The 11705-nt window shown below is 44.1% G+C and overlaps 1 protein-coding gene across 4 annotated transcripts in view; it reads right to left on the bottom strand.

Annotated features, from left to right (window-relative positions):
* rabgap1l (RAB GTPase activating protein 1-like) overlaps nucleotides 1-11705 on the bottom strand; it is a 95303-nt gene that overhangs the window by 82024 nt on the left and 1574 nt on the right. For all 4 annotated transcript variants that reach the window (XM_035415773.1, XM_035415776.1, XM_035415775.1 and 1 more), the window contains exons 2-8: nucleotides 8251-8451; nucleotides 7978-8146; nucleotides 4426-4633; nucleotides 3702-3876; nucleotides 3195-3355; nucleotides 1829-1939; nucleotides 539-605 (exon numbers count right to left, since the gene is read on the bottom strand). In XM_035415773.1, coding sequence (XP_035271664.1) covers nucleotides 539-605; nucleotides 1829-1939; nucleotides 3195-3355; nucleotides 3702-3876; nucleotides 4426-4633; nucleotides 7978-8146; nucleotides 8251-8388 — 1029 coding nt within the window. In that variant the 5' untranslated portion in view covers nucleotides 8389-8451. The remainder of the gene's footprint in view (nucleotides 1-538; nucleotides 606-1828; nucleotides 1940-3194; nucleotides 3356-3701; nucleotides 3877-4425; nucleotides 4634-7977; nucleotides 8147-8250; nucleotides 8452-11705) is intronic.

Below are 11705 nucleotides of genomic sequence, written 5' to 3'. Positions count from 1 at the left end.
TTACAACGTCTGCACTGAACTGCATGCACTGACCTTACACTATGAGTTTACAGCTGCCTACCACTGCCCTAGATACAAACATACTTCACAACAAGCATTTAAACTGTACAGAAGTACAGCACATTTCACTCGCTTTAACAAGAACAACACATTTGCTATTGGTCTAGTCAAGAGCTGTCTAACATGCTACCACTGTTAAAAAGGCTCTAGGTTGTTCAGCATGGATACTCAAACCTGGCCCTCGAATCCAAATCCGGCCCTGGTTTTCTACCAGGTAATTAACTGAACAATTTGTGCTCCTGGTTGGCCAGAATGTCTTTACAGTTGACTTCCAGGTAAAGTGAGGGTGGAAAACCAGCACTTCTCAGCTCTCACGGGCTGTAATTTGATGAGCAGAACTGTAGAGGAAGCTGTCCCTTTCACAAAGGTAAATAACCAGTGTGCCTGCACTCAAGGCCCTAGCATGCCAAGTGACATTACTTTAGAGCATCAGCATTTGTGTCTGTATTTCTGACACCAGAGTGCACACCCGTCTCACCATGTCCAGGAGATGCATGTCACTGTTCCGAACCTTCTGTCCTGGACTCAGCAACATTCCAAAGCACCTACAGCAACAAACATGAGGAGAAGTCCACGTGTTACCACGGGAACCATTCAAGCAGTACCATTTTCTCCAGCAAGTCATACTCATGTCATCTCTAATACCACCATGTTAAACTGCTCCGCTACAGGAAGGCCCCAAATTATTTAATGGTTTAATTATACCTTCTTATTCATGCTTGCAGCCAGTAGCACACCTACACATGACAAAACAGTGACTAACCGATTATCCTCTCCTTCTGGCGAGTGAATGTGTGAGTTTTGAGGGGTTAATCTTTTAATGTGAAAACAACCAGCGTCCACCTGCCAACTGTGGCATTACAGCGGCCTGCTACTCCTCTGTATGGATGCGACTGCCTCTTCTCTCCACCAAAGCTTGTGCGCCATCTTGTGCATGCTCTGAGCACTGCACTTTTTCAAAATTATGCAATAATACCAACAGAGACCCATCTAGATAGACACTGTCTCTTAAACTGTAAAAGGGTACACTTTTATACTTACAAGTTACAACAATACAGTAAAGTGCACTGAATGCATTGAAATGAGAATAAATTGATTCATAATGAAAACGTGTGGAAGGAAAGAACGATGTCGTACATTAAACCACTGAAACAGAGTTTTTAGTTTTTAGTCAGTGTTCTAGAATTTCAATGCTTTCAGTTACCAGTAGTGATTGCAACATCTGTATTAGAATGTTCAGTTAAAACAATTCTACTCACATATATGCGATCTTGCACCTTAAAAAGTCACAAAAGTGACTGCTAAAATAAATGCTTTCTCAGCATTTTCGAGAAAAGGGTGAGCGGACACCCCGGTCTCTTATCACCCATGCCACGTCACATAACGGGAAACAGGGAGCAAACTGCTAACCCATTTTTCCTGCACTACTGCTTTCCTGGCACGGTGCAGACTGAGGCGTTGGCCTGGTCCCACGCTCTAATAAGGAATCAGGTTTTTCTAGCTCCATTCCTCGTCACTATTGATTCACATGTGGGTTATTGCCCAACTGTCTTTGTCAGGTGAACTGCAGTGGGAAAAAGTGCCTATTAATAAACTGCTCGGTGGCCATGTTACTGTTCGTGGATGTCCATGACATTTTCGACCGCTGATGTTCACAGCTGTGAGGCTCACTGTAGCTATGGTTTACCGATTCACATCACCCATGAGCCTCAGCTACCCATCCCCCCCCCCCCCCCCCCCCCACAGTGGCCACGCCCCGGCCCCTCACCTCTCGATTCTCAGCTCCTTGTTGTCCACTTGCTGGACGGTGACCATCACTTTCTTCAGCACGCCCTGACGCAGCTTAAAGAACAGCTTGTCCCTGTCCTTTGGAACCGGGCTGCGAGGCAGAGTGTGGAGGAAACTGTTTAGGCCGACGTGCCCCAACGCGCTTCGCTGACAATAACACGGCCGAGGCCGTCGATTTGATGACACACGTCCCGTAAAATTCAAATCACTCAGCTGTGAAAGATACTGTTTGGGACTTTTTTTTCACCCTCTTGTCTCACTTCAAAAGACATGATTTCAAATTAGTAAAACATGATTCGTTCCTGTCAGAAATTCAACCTACCATGCACAGCTGAATAAATGCGCTTTGGTCTCTGACAGAAAAGTACTCTGTTATAGACGGAACTTACTTTCACCTCTACCATGGGATGAGGAAAGAGCCATTCCAATGCACAGGCTACTAAGATGGTTTCAGATTTCACTGAACAACGGCATTCAGCAGAAATGAACGACTGCACCGAGCAAGGAAATGGCGTCAGAAAGCAGCCTAACTAAAACAGACCAGCACATGAGGGCAATACATGTTCAAGACATGTACTGCATGTTGAAAGTGCAGAAGCTTGATGCTGGTGTAAACTGCACAAAAACTCAACTGTGTTTTCTATTATTTACTTTATTATTCTACAAATTCTATTACAATAGTACTATATATCCAGTTCAATACATATACAAGCAACTATAAATTCATTATGTTCTATTTTTAAGCTACCTGAAGACAAATATGTATTTTTTTTTCAGTCTGGCTGGGCTCCTGTGGTATTAGGTGGTTATGATCCAAAAGTATATTGCTATTGGCATGGTTGCCTTTCACAAATTGAACAACATAAGTATGACAAACCGTGAACACTGTTAGAATCCATTGTTTGAAAACAAAATTGCATATAATTACTTCACCAGCTAAAAGTTTCCATTCAGCTTGCCTGCTTTAATCATCTTGCTACTCATGGCACATGAGGGGTTTTTTTTTAAGACTGAGAAATTTCGAAGGATGCCAGGCAATTTGCCAGAACTCTTTAAGAGTCATACAAAAACTGCACACCCATAGTGAGTGTGCTGCTGGTTTCTGCATGTCTGTTCATTGAATGATGAAGCAACTGGAGCATAATCAACTGTCCCAAAGAATGCCCAAGAAACAGGAAATGATGTAAAATCAACTTCAAAAGTTCAAATCAACTTATTTTTTTGTCTGGTGGAGGCACATTTTAATTCTTGCAAATAACCAAGAAGAAACAGTCACAGAAGTATTCTATTAAATAATATAATATATCATAATAAATCTGAAGTTATATTTGTACATATGTATATACCTGTAGTTGCCCTTGCCGTCGTCCTCCCGCACCTCCAGCGAGACGGTGAAGGTGAAGACGTCGCTGTCGGGGGTGAGGGGGGCCGCGGGGTCTCTAACGTCCGGCGCAGGTTTGGAGGAGCGGCGAAACGCCGTGGAGAAGCTGTACAATATCCGGCTCACCTGCAGGCAGGAAAGAGGGAGGGAGAGAAGGTGAGGCAAAGGGAGAACCCAGAACTAGCAGTGAAAACCAGCACTTCTCCTGGATCTTGTGCACGCCATGAATTAGTTCAGTACTACAAGGCAAGATGGCTTAGGTAAGGGTGTCTGTAGTAACAATCACATTGCTTCTAACACTGAAGGAATAATGTTTTATTATAATATTACAGTAAGAATGGATCCTGCAATGACCCTTCCATAGATTGAAACCTGCAGCCTCCTGCAAGCACACTTCCCAATCTCAGGTTTCCTAGGCGATGCCCAGGAGTTTGTCTCCTCTGAAGAAGCGCGCGCGGGCGGCCAGACTCACGGCCTCCTTGATGTGGCAGGAGAAGACGTGGATCTGGAAGTCCTCGCTGCTGCGGTAGCTCTCGGTGAAGGAGAAGCAGTCGCTCTCCACCGACCCGTCCTTGCCCCGCGCGCAGAACAGGACCTTGTAGATGGGGAACGACGCGATCTCCGTCCCAGTCGCCTGGTCCACAATCCTGCCCCACAGCACAGCACAGCACAGCAAAGCACAGAGAAAGGGAGGTTACAGCCATGCTTCTGCCGCTTAGGAAAGACTGCAACATCCCACATTCTACAATCATGAAAACACGCTCTTGGTTAAATATCCATCCTTATCACGTACACGCATGCACCAGTGTACATACCGTACATTGCCAAAATGTTTAAATATTTGCCAGCCAGAACAAAAACATGCAACATGAGGGTACATTAAACTTTGTTCAACAAAGAAGCAATAATATTAATGTGCTAATCATGCTGGATAATACATTTTTTAATAACTACCTTTTTTATATAAAAGAAATTCCACCTAAAATAAATAAAACTATACACTCAATATTAAATGGTGTAACATCTCATGGTTTTCAGAATGGTTTCACTTGTTGTCGACCACCTATTTCGCAATAACAAACATGGCTGACGGCGGTCGGCTACAGAAGCACACATCCTGTTGTGCGGTGCTAGCCGCGGTGGAGACAGAAATGAAACCGCGCGCGGGTGCAGGCGCCGCGGGCCACGCGGCTGACCTGACGGAGCCCTCGGGGACGTTGGGCACGTAGAGGGTGACGGGGATGGGCACGGCGCTCTCCGCCCGCAGGGTGGCCATGGCCTTCTGGGCCTCCGACTCGCTGCGCGGGGCCTTCACCCAGGTGCAGCCCAGGTACGACAGCTTGCTGAACTGGACGCTGTCCTCCTCCTGGACCGGCCGCCCGCCAGCCGGGCACGCCGACGCCTCTGCGGGGGGGGGGGGCGGGGGGGGGGGGGGGGGGGGAGCGGGGGAGAGACGTTCGGGTGAGCGGGCGGGTCCAGGATGTGCAGCGTTAGGATCGCGTTTGATCGCAGACAGGGGGCGCACAGGAAGTGCTTGTGCGTTAACTGTGAGAGTGCACACGTGCATTTCCACAGTGTTTCCGTCACCGTGAAAAGTACATGACCTGAGCAGGACTGCATATTCCCCACATATTTCCTCCAATGGCATAAAACACAGAATACAGAGGACAGAATATAAATAAATACATTCACCACAAACCTCAATGCTGCACACCTACTGGGGAAAGCTTAAACACAGACATGCGTGTATTAATCATGTGTTTTTGCCTCAGATGCTGCGTAAACAGCAGATGAAAAGTGTGCCAGATTTCACAATGAACAACCCAGATTCGAAGACCAAAATAAGGTACAGCATAAAATACGGAAATATTCATGCTGGACTATTTTCTTAAATGTCCCCCATTTATTTTGACCTTAGTAAGAGCAACCTTGTGTGAATTTATCAGTCAGGAAAATGACTTTAAAATAGCCTGGAGAATTTCACAGGGAATTTGGCCTGCAGTATTGTTAGCCCAACTCAGGAAACCCCCTAGGGCTCTGCTTTTCGTCCGTTTTGTTTCGTCTTTGCTGCATTTGTCTGTTTTTTTGTTGTTGTTGTTTTTAACAATGCATTTATTGAGTTTTCATAGAACAATACCTACGGGTAAGTCTAATCAGCAATAAAATATTTTAAAAACAAACATACAAAATATAAGGTCACTGTTCATGTTTGAGCTTCATAGTATCCCCTTCCCCTTGATCACTAAAATCAATGTCTCCTACGCTGGCCTTTCTCCAGGAGCTAAGCTCAGAAGACTCCTTACAAGCAGACAGCAATATACCTCATATCACAGAAGCAGTCCAAGGGGGCTGCTCTAAAGATTTTGAGTGGTGGCTATAAATCTAACTGGCTGTAGATGCTTAGAAAATGCTTTTGGTGAATATTAAGTTCTTCAAAGTTCTTCATTAATATTTTATCTCTGTCTAAAGATCAAGATATGAAATTTTCCTCAACCCACTGCCTGCCCATAACTGAAAATGGGCTTCGCTCATCCCTGGTGGTAGGCCCGGGTTTTCATGCACTGCACAGGGGAAAAGCAAATGATAATGAATGAGTCCAGTCACACCACGGTGTCTGCTGTGCAACATTTATCATATTCATGAAAAGAGATTGTTTCATGCCGTTAACTTGGAAACCAGGTTCACAAGCACAAGTTAGAAAATTCCTAAAGAAATGCAAACACATTTTAAAAAGGAAAATAAAGAAAGCACCATGAAAAGGTTTCAGTTATTATAGTACTTACTGTATTTTAGCAACTGCTGTATCATTTATGTCAACATTTTTTTATCAACATAAACCATCTACTTGCATGACTGAGCAAGAGTTAAGCCACAATCGTTTTCCGTGTTAGTTTTTGATAACATTTCGTTTCCATAGCGGTAAATTGTAGTGTATAATGAAGTAATTATGCTTTATCATATTGCATCTACATTTCACCACGACTCAATGGTTTCCCTACTACAGTGCACTGAACATGGCATGCATTATTATGACTTCTGAAAATAATAAGGATCTTTGTCACTACATTAGCCACCAAAATGACTTTTACTTCTGCATTTGTGGATAACCTACATAAGCAAGTCAAAGCTGCAGCTGAAAATTGCAGAAGAAGTCTCATTTAAAACAATTAAGATCAGCAATGCAGCACTTCTGAAATTATCTGCAGAGCCACAGGTGTGTTCTCTGCTAATGGAATTAACATTACAGTGATTACAATAAGCAGCATAATTGATAATCACATTTTTCAATGTTCCTTACAAAAAAACACAGAAAACTTAATTTGACTCGATGAACTCAAAATGAGAGAGAAAGTGGAAATGTGTGGAGCGTCACGCAAGGAAAGTAGCTTGCAGAACCGGCAGCTCTCAGCCAAAGAAAAGCCAAAGTGAGCTTTTCATCCGGGCTGTGAAAAGAGCACGCCAGCGAGGTAACAGACAAAACACCCCCCCCCCCCCCGTCAGAGTGGCATTTCAGTGTGGTGGGCTCTATTGAACAACACTGCTGGAGAGGAAGTGTGAAGAGGTTAGAAAAGGTCAGGGCCACCCCTGTCTGTGTTAAGGTTCTCCCTGACACACCTATGAGCTTCCTAAACATCCATTGTCAAATGTGAGATCTGAAATTCTGTATAAAAATGTTTGGGTAAAAACTGAAATTCTTTGTAAAAACACAAATTCTTCACATTTCAAACAGTGGTTGGGAACTATGTCAATACTAATTTGAGACAAAAAGGGGCAGGGTTAGAAAAGTGTCAAAAGTAATATTGAATCCCGATTTTTTCTTTTTACTTGTAAGCGATGGTGGCACCATAGAATAAAATCCACTAAAATATTAGTGGTACAATGTTGTTGGGTGTTACGGTAGGTGCTTATAAACAATGACAACTCCAATCAAGCCAGATATTTTTCACCAGAAATGTTCAACGCTTCATGTCGAGTGTCAGGCTGAGCAAGCTGTGCTCATGACAGCCAACAGCCAAAGACACCAATCAACAATACAAAGCACTAGCAGCTGTGTCCGACAAGCCGTTTCCTGCAGAGCCACAACAACAAGAAACGGTGGAAGGACAGACAGAGGCACAGAGGCAAAAATACAGAGAATGAGGAGCTGATTCAGCTGTATTCAGAGCATGGGCATTTATGTAACCCACTAAGGTGTAAGTAATATGTGATTAGAATGCTCGTAACTGAACATTCTAATGCTGATGTAACAATCACTACTTGTAACTAAAAGCAACAAAGTTCTAGAAACTGACTTTTTTTTTAAAAAAACGTTCAAAAAAACCCCTACTCTTTAAAGGGTTACCAGAACTTCAGAGACCTACCGTGACAAACAATAGACACGCAATAGGTCAAAGGAAAAAGCTTGACAGCTTGGTACAAATAGTGCGATTCTGTACATCCTGCAGCGATATAGGCTAATGCTTTGAAAACCACTAGGCGTGCAAGAAAATGACAGTTTTGTCATGCCCCCTGAAATAACTGCAGCTCTACACAGGATGTGACACCTACCATAAATTACCAAATTCTAAACTCCTGTGGTATGTCAGCCCCTACATTTCCGCAGCAGCCAACTGGGGTGTGACGAGGTAAACTGCCAGTACACGTGCTTAGGATGAATAGTTACACTGTGTGTGCTAGGCTTTATCTACCGGCCGTGAGTGATTCCACTACCCTGCAGAGAGAGGGTCGATTCTGAGGTAAAGGGTTACCTGCAGGGGAGGTGTCCAAGGCCAGACTTGGAGCGTGTGTCTTTGGCTGGGGAGACGTGGGTGTCTCCGCAGCGAGGAGGTCTTCTCCTTTGCTTTCTTCCCTCTTCTCCTCATCCTGCAGCACCTCCTCCATCGCTCTCTGCAGCTGCTCACTCCCATTCCAGGACATCTGAGGGAGTAATTTGTTGAGACAGCAGGTCTGAGCGGGAGAGTTCTCCAAACCGAAGCGCGTACGCGTGAGGGTCTGCATGCGTGTTAACCAGCGCGGGGCACCTTGAGTCGCGGCTTGCCCTCGGAGGAGGAGGGGGAACCCCCGGATGACGGCTGCACCAGCACAAACTCCTCACTGGTGACGGTGGACACCGATTCTGTCGAGCCGCTCACTTTGCCAAGAGAGGAGCTGTCATCCATGGTAGCCTGGAGCACTCTCCCCCCCCACAGCACTGTGCTCGGCCCACTGCTGCTGCACACTCCCTGGACACAACACACACATTTACACACTTACACATATATATATATATACACACACACAGACGCAGACACATATACACACATACGCATATACACAAACACACACACACACACACACACACACACACACACACACACACACACACACGCACACACACACACACACACACACGCACACACACACACACACGCACACACATACACACACACATACACACACACACGCACACATGCACACACACACGCACACACTACTACTACTGATCACACACATAAAGACCACCGCTGTGTTATGGCCAGCCATGCAGCACCGGAAATTAAGGCCAATTAACCAATTTCACTCAATTATCTCAAAAATAGGTCAAACACTTTTACCTATTAACATCCCAGGAAGGGGAATGTAGGGTGGCTTTAAACGACCAGATGTTCTTAGACTCACAGTAACACTGCGGCCAACATCATAAAACTGCACAGTAGGACATAACAAGATGGCCCTCTTCATCTGCTGTTTGAAGGTCATACAGAGCTGAATATATAAGGCCATAGCTTTGGTCCTACAAGTCTGAGCCCAGGAGAAAAACAGCTGACACTGCTGATCAAGCTTCCACTACAACATCATCATCAGGAATCAGACACTACCGATTCAGCGCAGGTAAAATGCTCTTAAACCGCACTATTAGCTCCTAATTCAGTAAAGTATCTTTTTTTTTTTTTTTTTTTAAATGCTCTAAGAAATGTTTCTTCTCAGCTTGAACAGAAAATATTGAAGGTCCCATACCAACTTGTTCCTGAATTATTATAAGAATTCTCTGGGCTGATGATGCTCTGATACAGTCGGATTTGTGAAAGTTCATTTCGTCGACTACGAGCTCAGCTGGTAAAAGCTGCTTTGCTAATGCGCGGGAAAGACGGTGTTTTCCAAATAACCCTAAGAAAGCAGAATGAGCGCAGGGGCCATAACTGGGTGCCCCCTGACCCTCAGATCAGCGCGCACAGACAGAAAGGCCTCACACAGAATCCTGACTCCGTCGGCCTCGTCTTCCTGCTGGAGCCGGCCCCAGTCATGCGGCCACATCACATTTATCCAATTACTCGCGCAGCAGAAGGAAGAACAGAGAAACGAGTGCATGCTCTTAAGCCAGCGTCTATTCGGCCATGCTTAATAAAGCCAGTGTCGTGTACTGAATTCCTAAGGAAGGTGTACAAATCACATTGGTTCCTCTATTGTGCAGATGCACGCATAACTCACTAATGATACAGAAGCATGCAGGGTTTCCATTAGCTTGAAAATGTCACAACGTTACGGACTATAAGTGTATTATTCAACCAAATCGCTTTCACATGAGCACTTGTCGAAACAAGATGGAAGTTTCTGTTTCATTTTCCCCAATGAAAATCAAATACGGCTTTGTATAATGAGTAGGGGCCTAACCGGTTATCTAGGCCTATTGTATACCAAGAATTTAGCACATATCTTGAATCAACTGGTAGTGGAACATATTATAATTGTATTATTTGATATGGTATATCCCTCTACGGATTAATTTCTAAATATAAACTGTATAAGAAAAAGAGGAAAGAAAGAAAGCAATGTAAACACATAACAGAAGGAAACATCTCTGTGATTTACCAGCCCTATTTTTCTTGAAGTGTCAACCTGAGCTGACTGTGTTTATTGGATTTTTATAATTTATTGTAACAATAAAGTAATCATTACCAATTAGTATACTGGACTCCTACATGACTGTAAGTCCAATGCGTCATCATTATATGGGATAGTCTTTGAGTCTCAATTGAGTTTAGCTTAGCAGTGAGATTGGTTTCCTCTTTTCCTGTCAGTGTATCCCCAAACATTCAACACATCTCAACAGAAGAAATTAAGGAAACAGTGAAAAAGCCTTCATTGTACTTTCCCCCAGAATACCCTTTCAGTACTAGACTACTTTTATGTGCAGTTGCAGTGGTCCATAATGAATTACAGTTCATAAACAGCCTTTCCAGGAACCCTGGCAAAGACAAAACGTGCAATTTTAGTGAGCTGTAGCCCACTTTCTGAAAAAAGCAAAGAGAATCTGGTCTTCACTAGTTTCACTGAGACGAGTTTTACCGTTAGTTACAAGACGACAGCTTGTACACAACAAGATCTCATCGACCTCAACATCCACTGTGCTTAAGCCTCCTTAAGACAAAGTGATTTTCTCCAAATTATTATTGAAGACCAAACAGCTGATAAATAGGCCAGATGCACACAGAGTTCAGTTTACCTCCTACAAACAGGAAGTCATTTAGACAATGCATTTTGACTCTCAGTGCCATGAACTTACAGTAACAAGGCTGCATGGACTAAAGTCACCAGGCCCACAGACTGCTCACTACAGAAGAAACAACATCTCTGCATCGCATGCACACCCCTTCTTCCCACAAGCTCAAGTCATGATGACACACCTCAAACTGTCAGTGTAAAACCAAAACGTGGCACAGTTCTTACTTCAACGCAAAGTTTCATATACCAATGAATCAAGATGGTTTGTTTTACCCCTATATAACAGTCTTCATTTTCAACAAGCAGTTTTGGTCAGAAAGCAGGAATACAGAAAGTTTTGGTCAGAAAACAAGCATACAAAAAGTATATTTGTTTTCAGACCAAAATCTATCAAACCCATCAATGCTACTTTTTGCATTTGAGGTACTGAGCATATACCGACTTACACAGCTTACATTATTTTTTTCATACAATCCATTTTTACAGGTGGATACCTACTGAAAAAAATCAGGATAACCACCTAGCTCAAGGGTCCAAAGGTAGTACCCCACCTAGGAACTGAACTACATCCCACATAGGAATGGCAAGCTCAGGTCATTAACCATTATGCTACACTGCTGCCCTGTGCTCCAGCTGATGAGTTCAGTCCAACAAAGTTAGCATCTAAGCTGTGCAGGACCACAGTAGAGTGTGCTGTCAGTCAGATGCAGCTTACTTCTAATTGGTGGGCAGACAAACTGCACCCAAAACCTGAAGCAGGTGATTGGTGCTTTCATCTAAAGAACTGTCTAAAGTTTGAGCGTGCAGCTGTGCAACTGTTCTCGCCCGGCATAGCCGCCCAACCATGAAATCACTCTCCCCCAACATCTGTTCCAGGAGACAGTGGAGGATGAGGCCAGCCCAAGTGCCAGCTAAAACGGTCTCTGCGCCTGCCAGCATACCATGGACTAGGGCACACCCTGTGGCTGGACACTGCAGAACTGAATATGGTGCC

This window comes from Anguilla anguilla, chromosome 4 (assembly GCF_013347855.1).
Source record: "Anguilla anguilla isolate fAngAng1 chromosome 4, fAngAng1.pri, whole genome shotgun sequence".
Lineage (NCBI taxonomy): Eukaryota > Metazoa > Chordata > Actinopteri > Anguilliformes > Anguillidae > Anguilla > Anguilla anguilla.
Note: the sequence above shows the minus strand (reverse complement) of the source record. Positions and strands in the feature narration are given on the sequence as shown.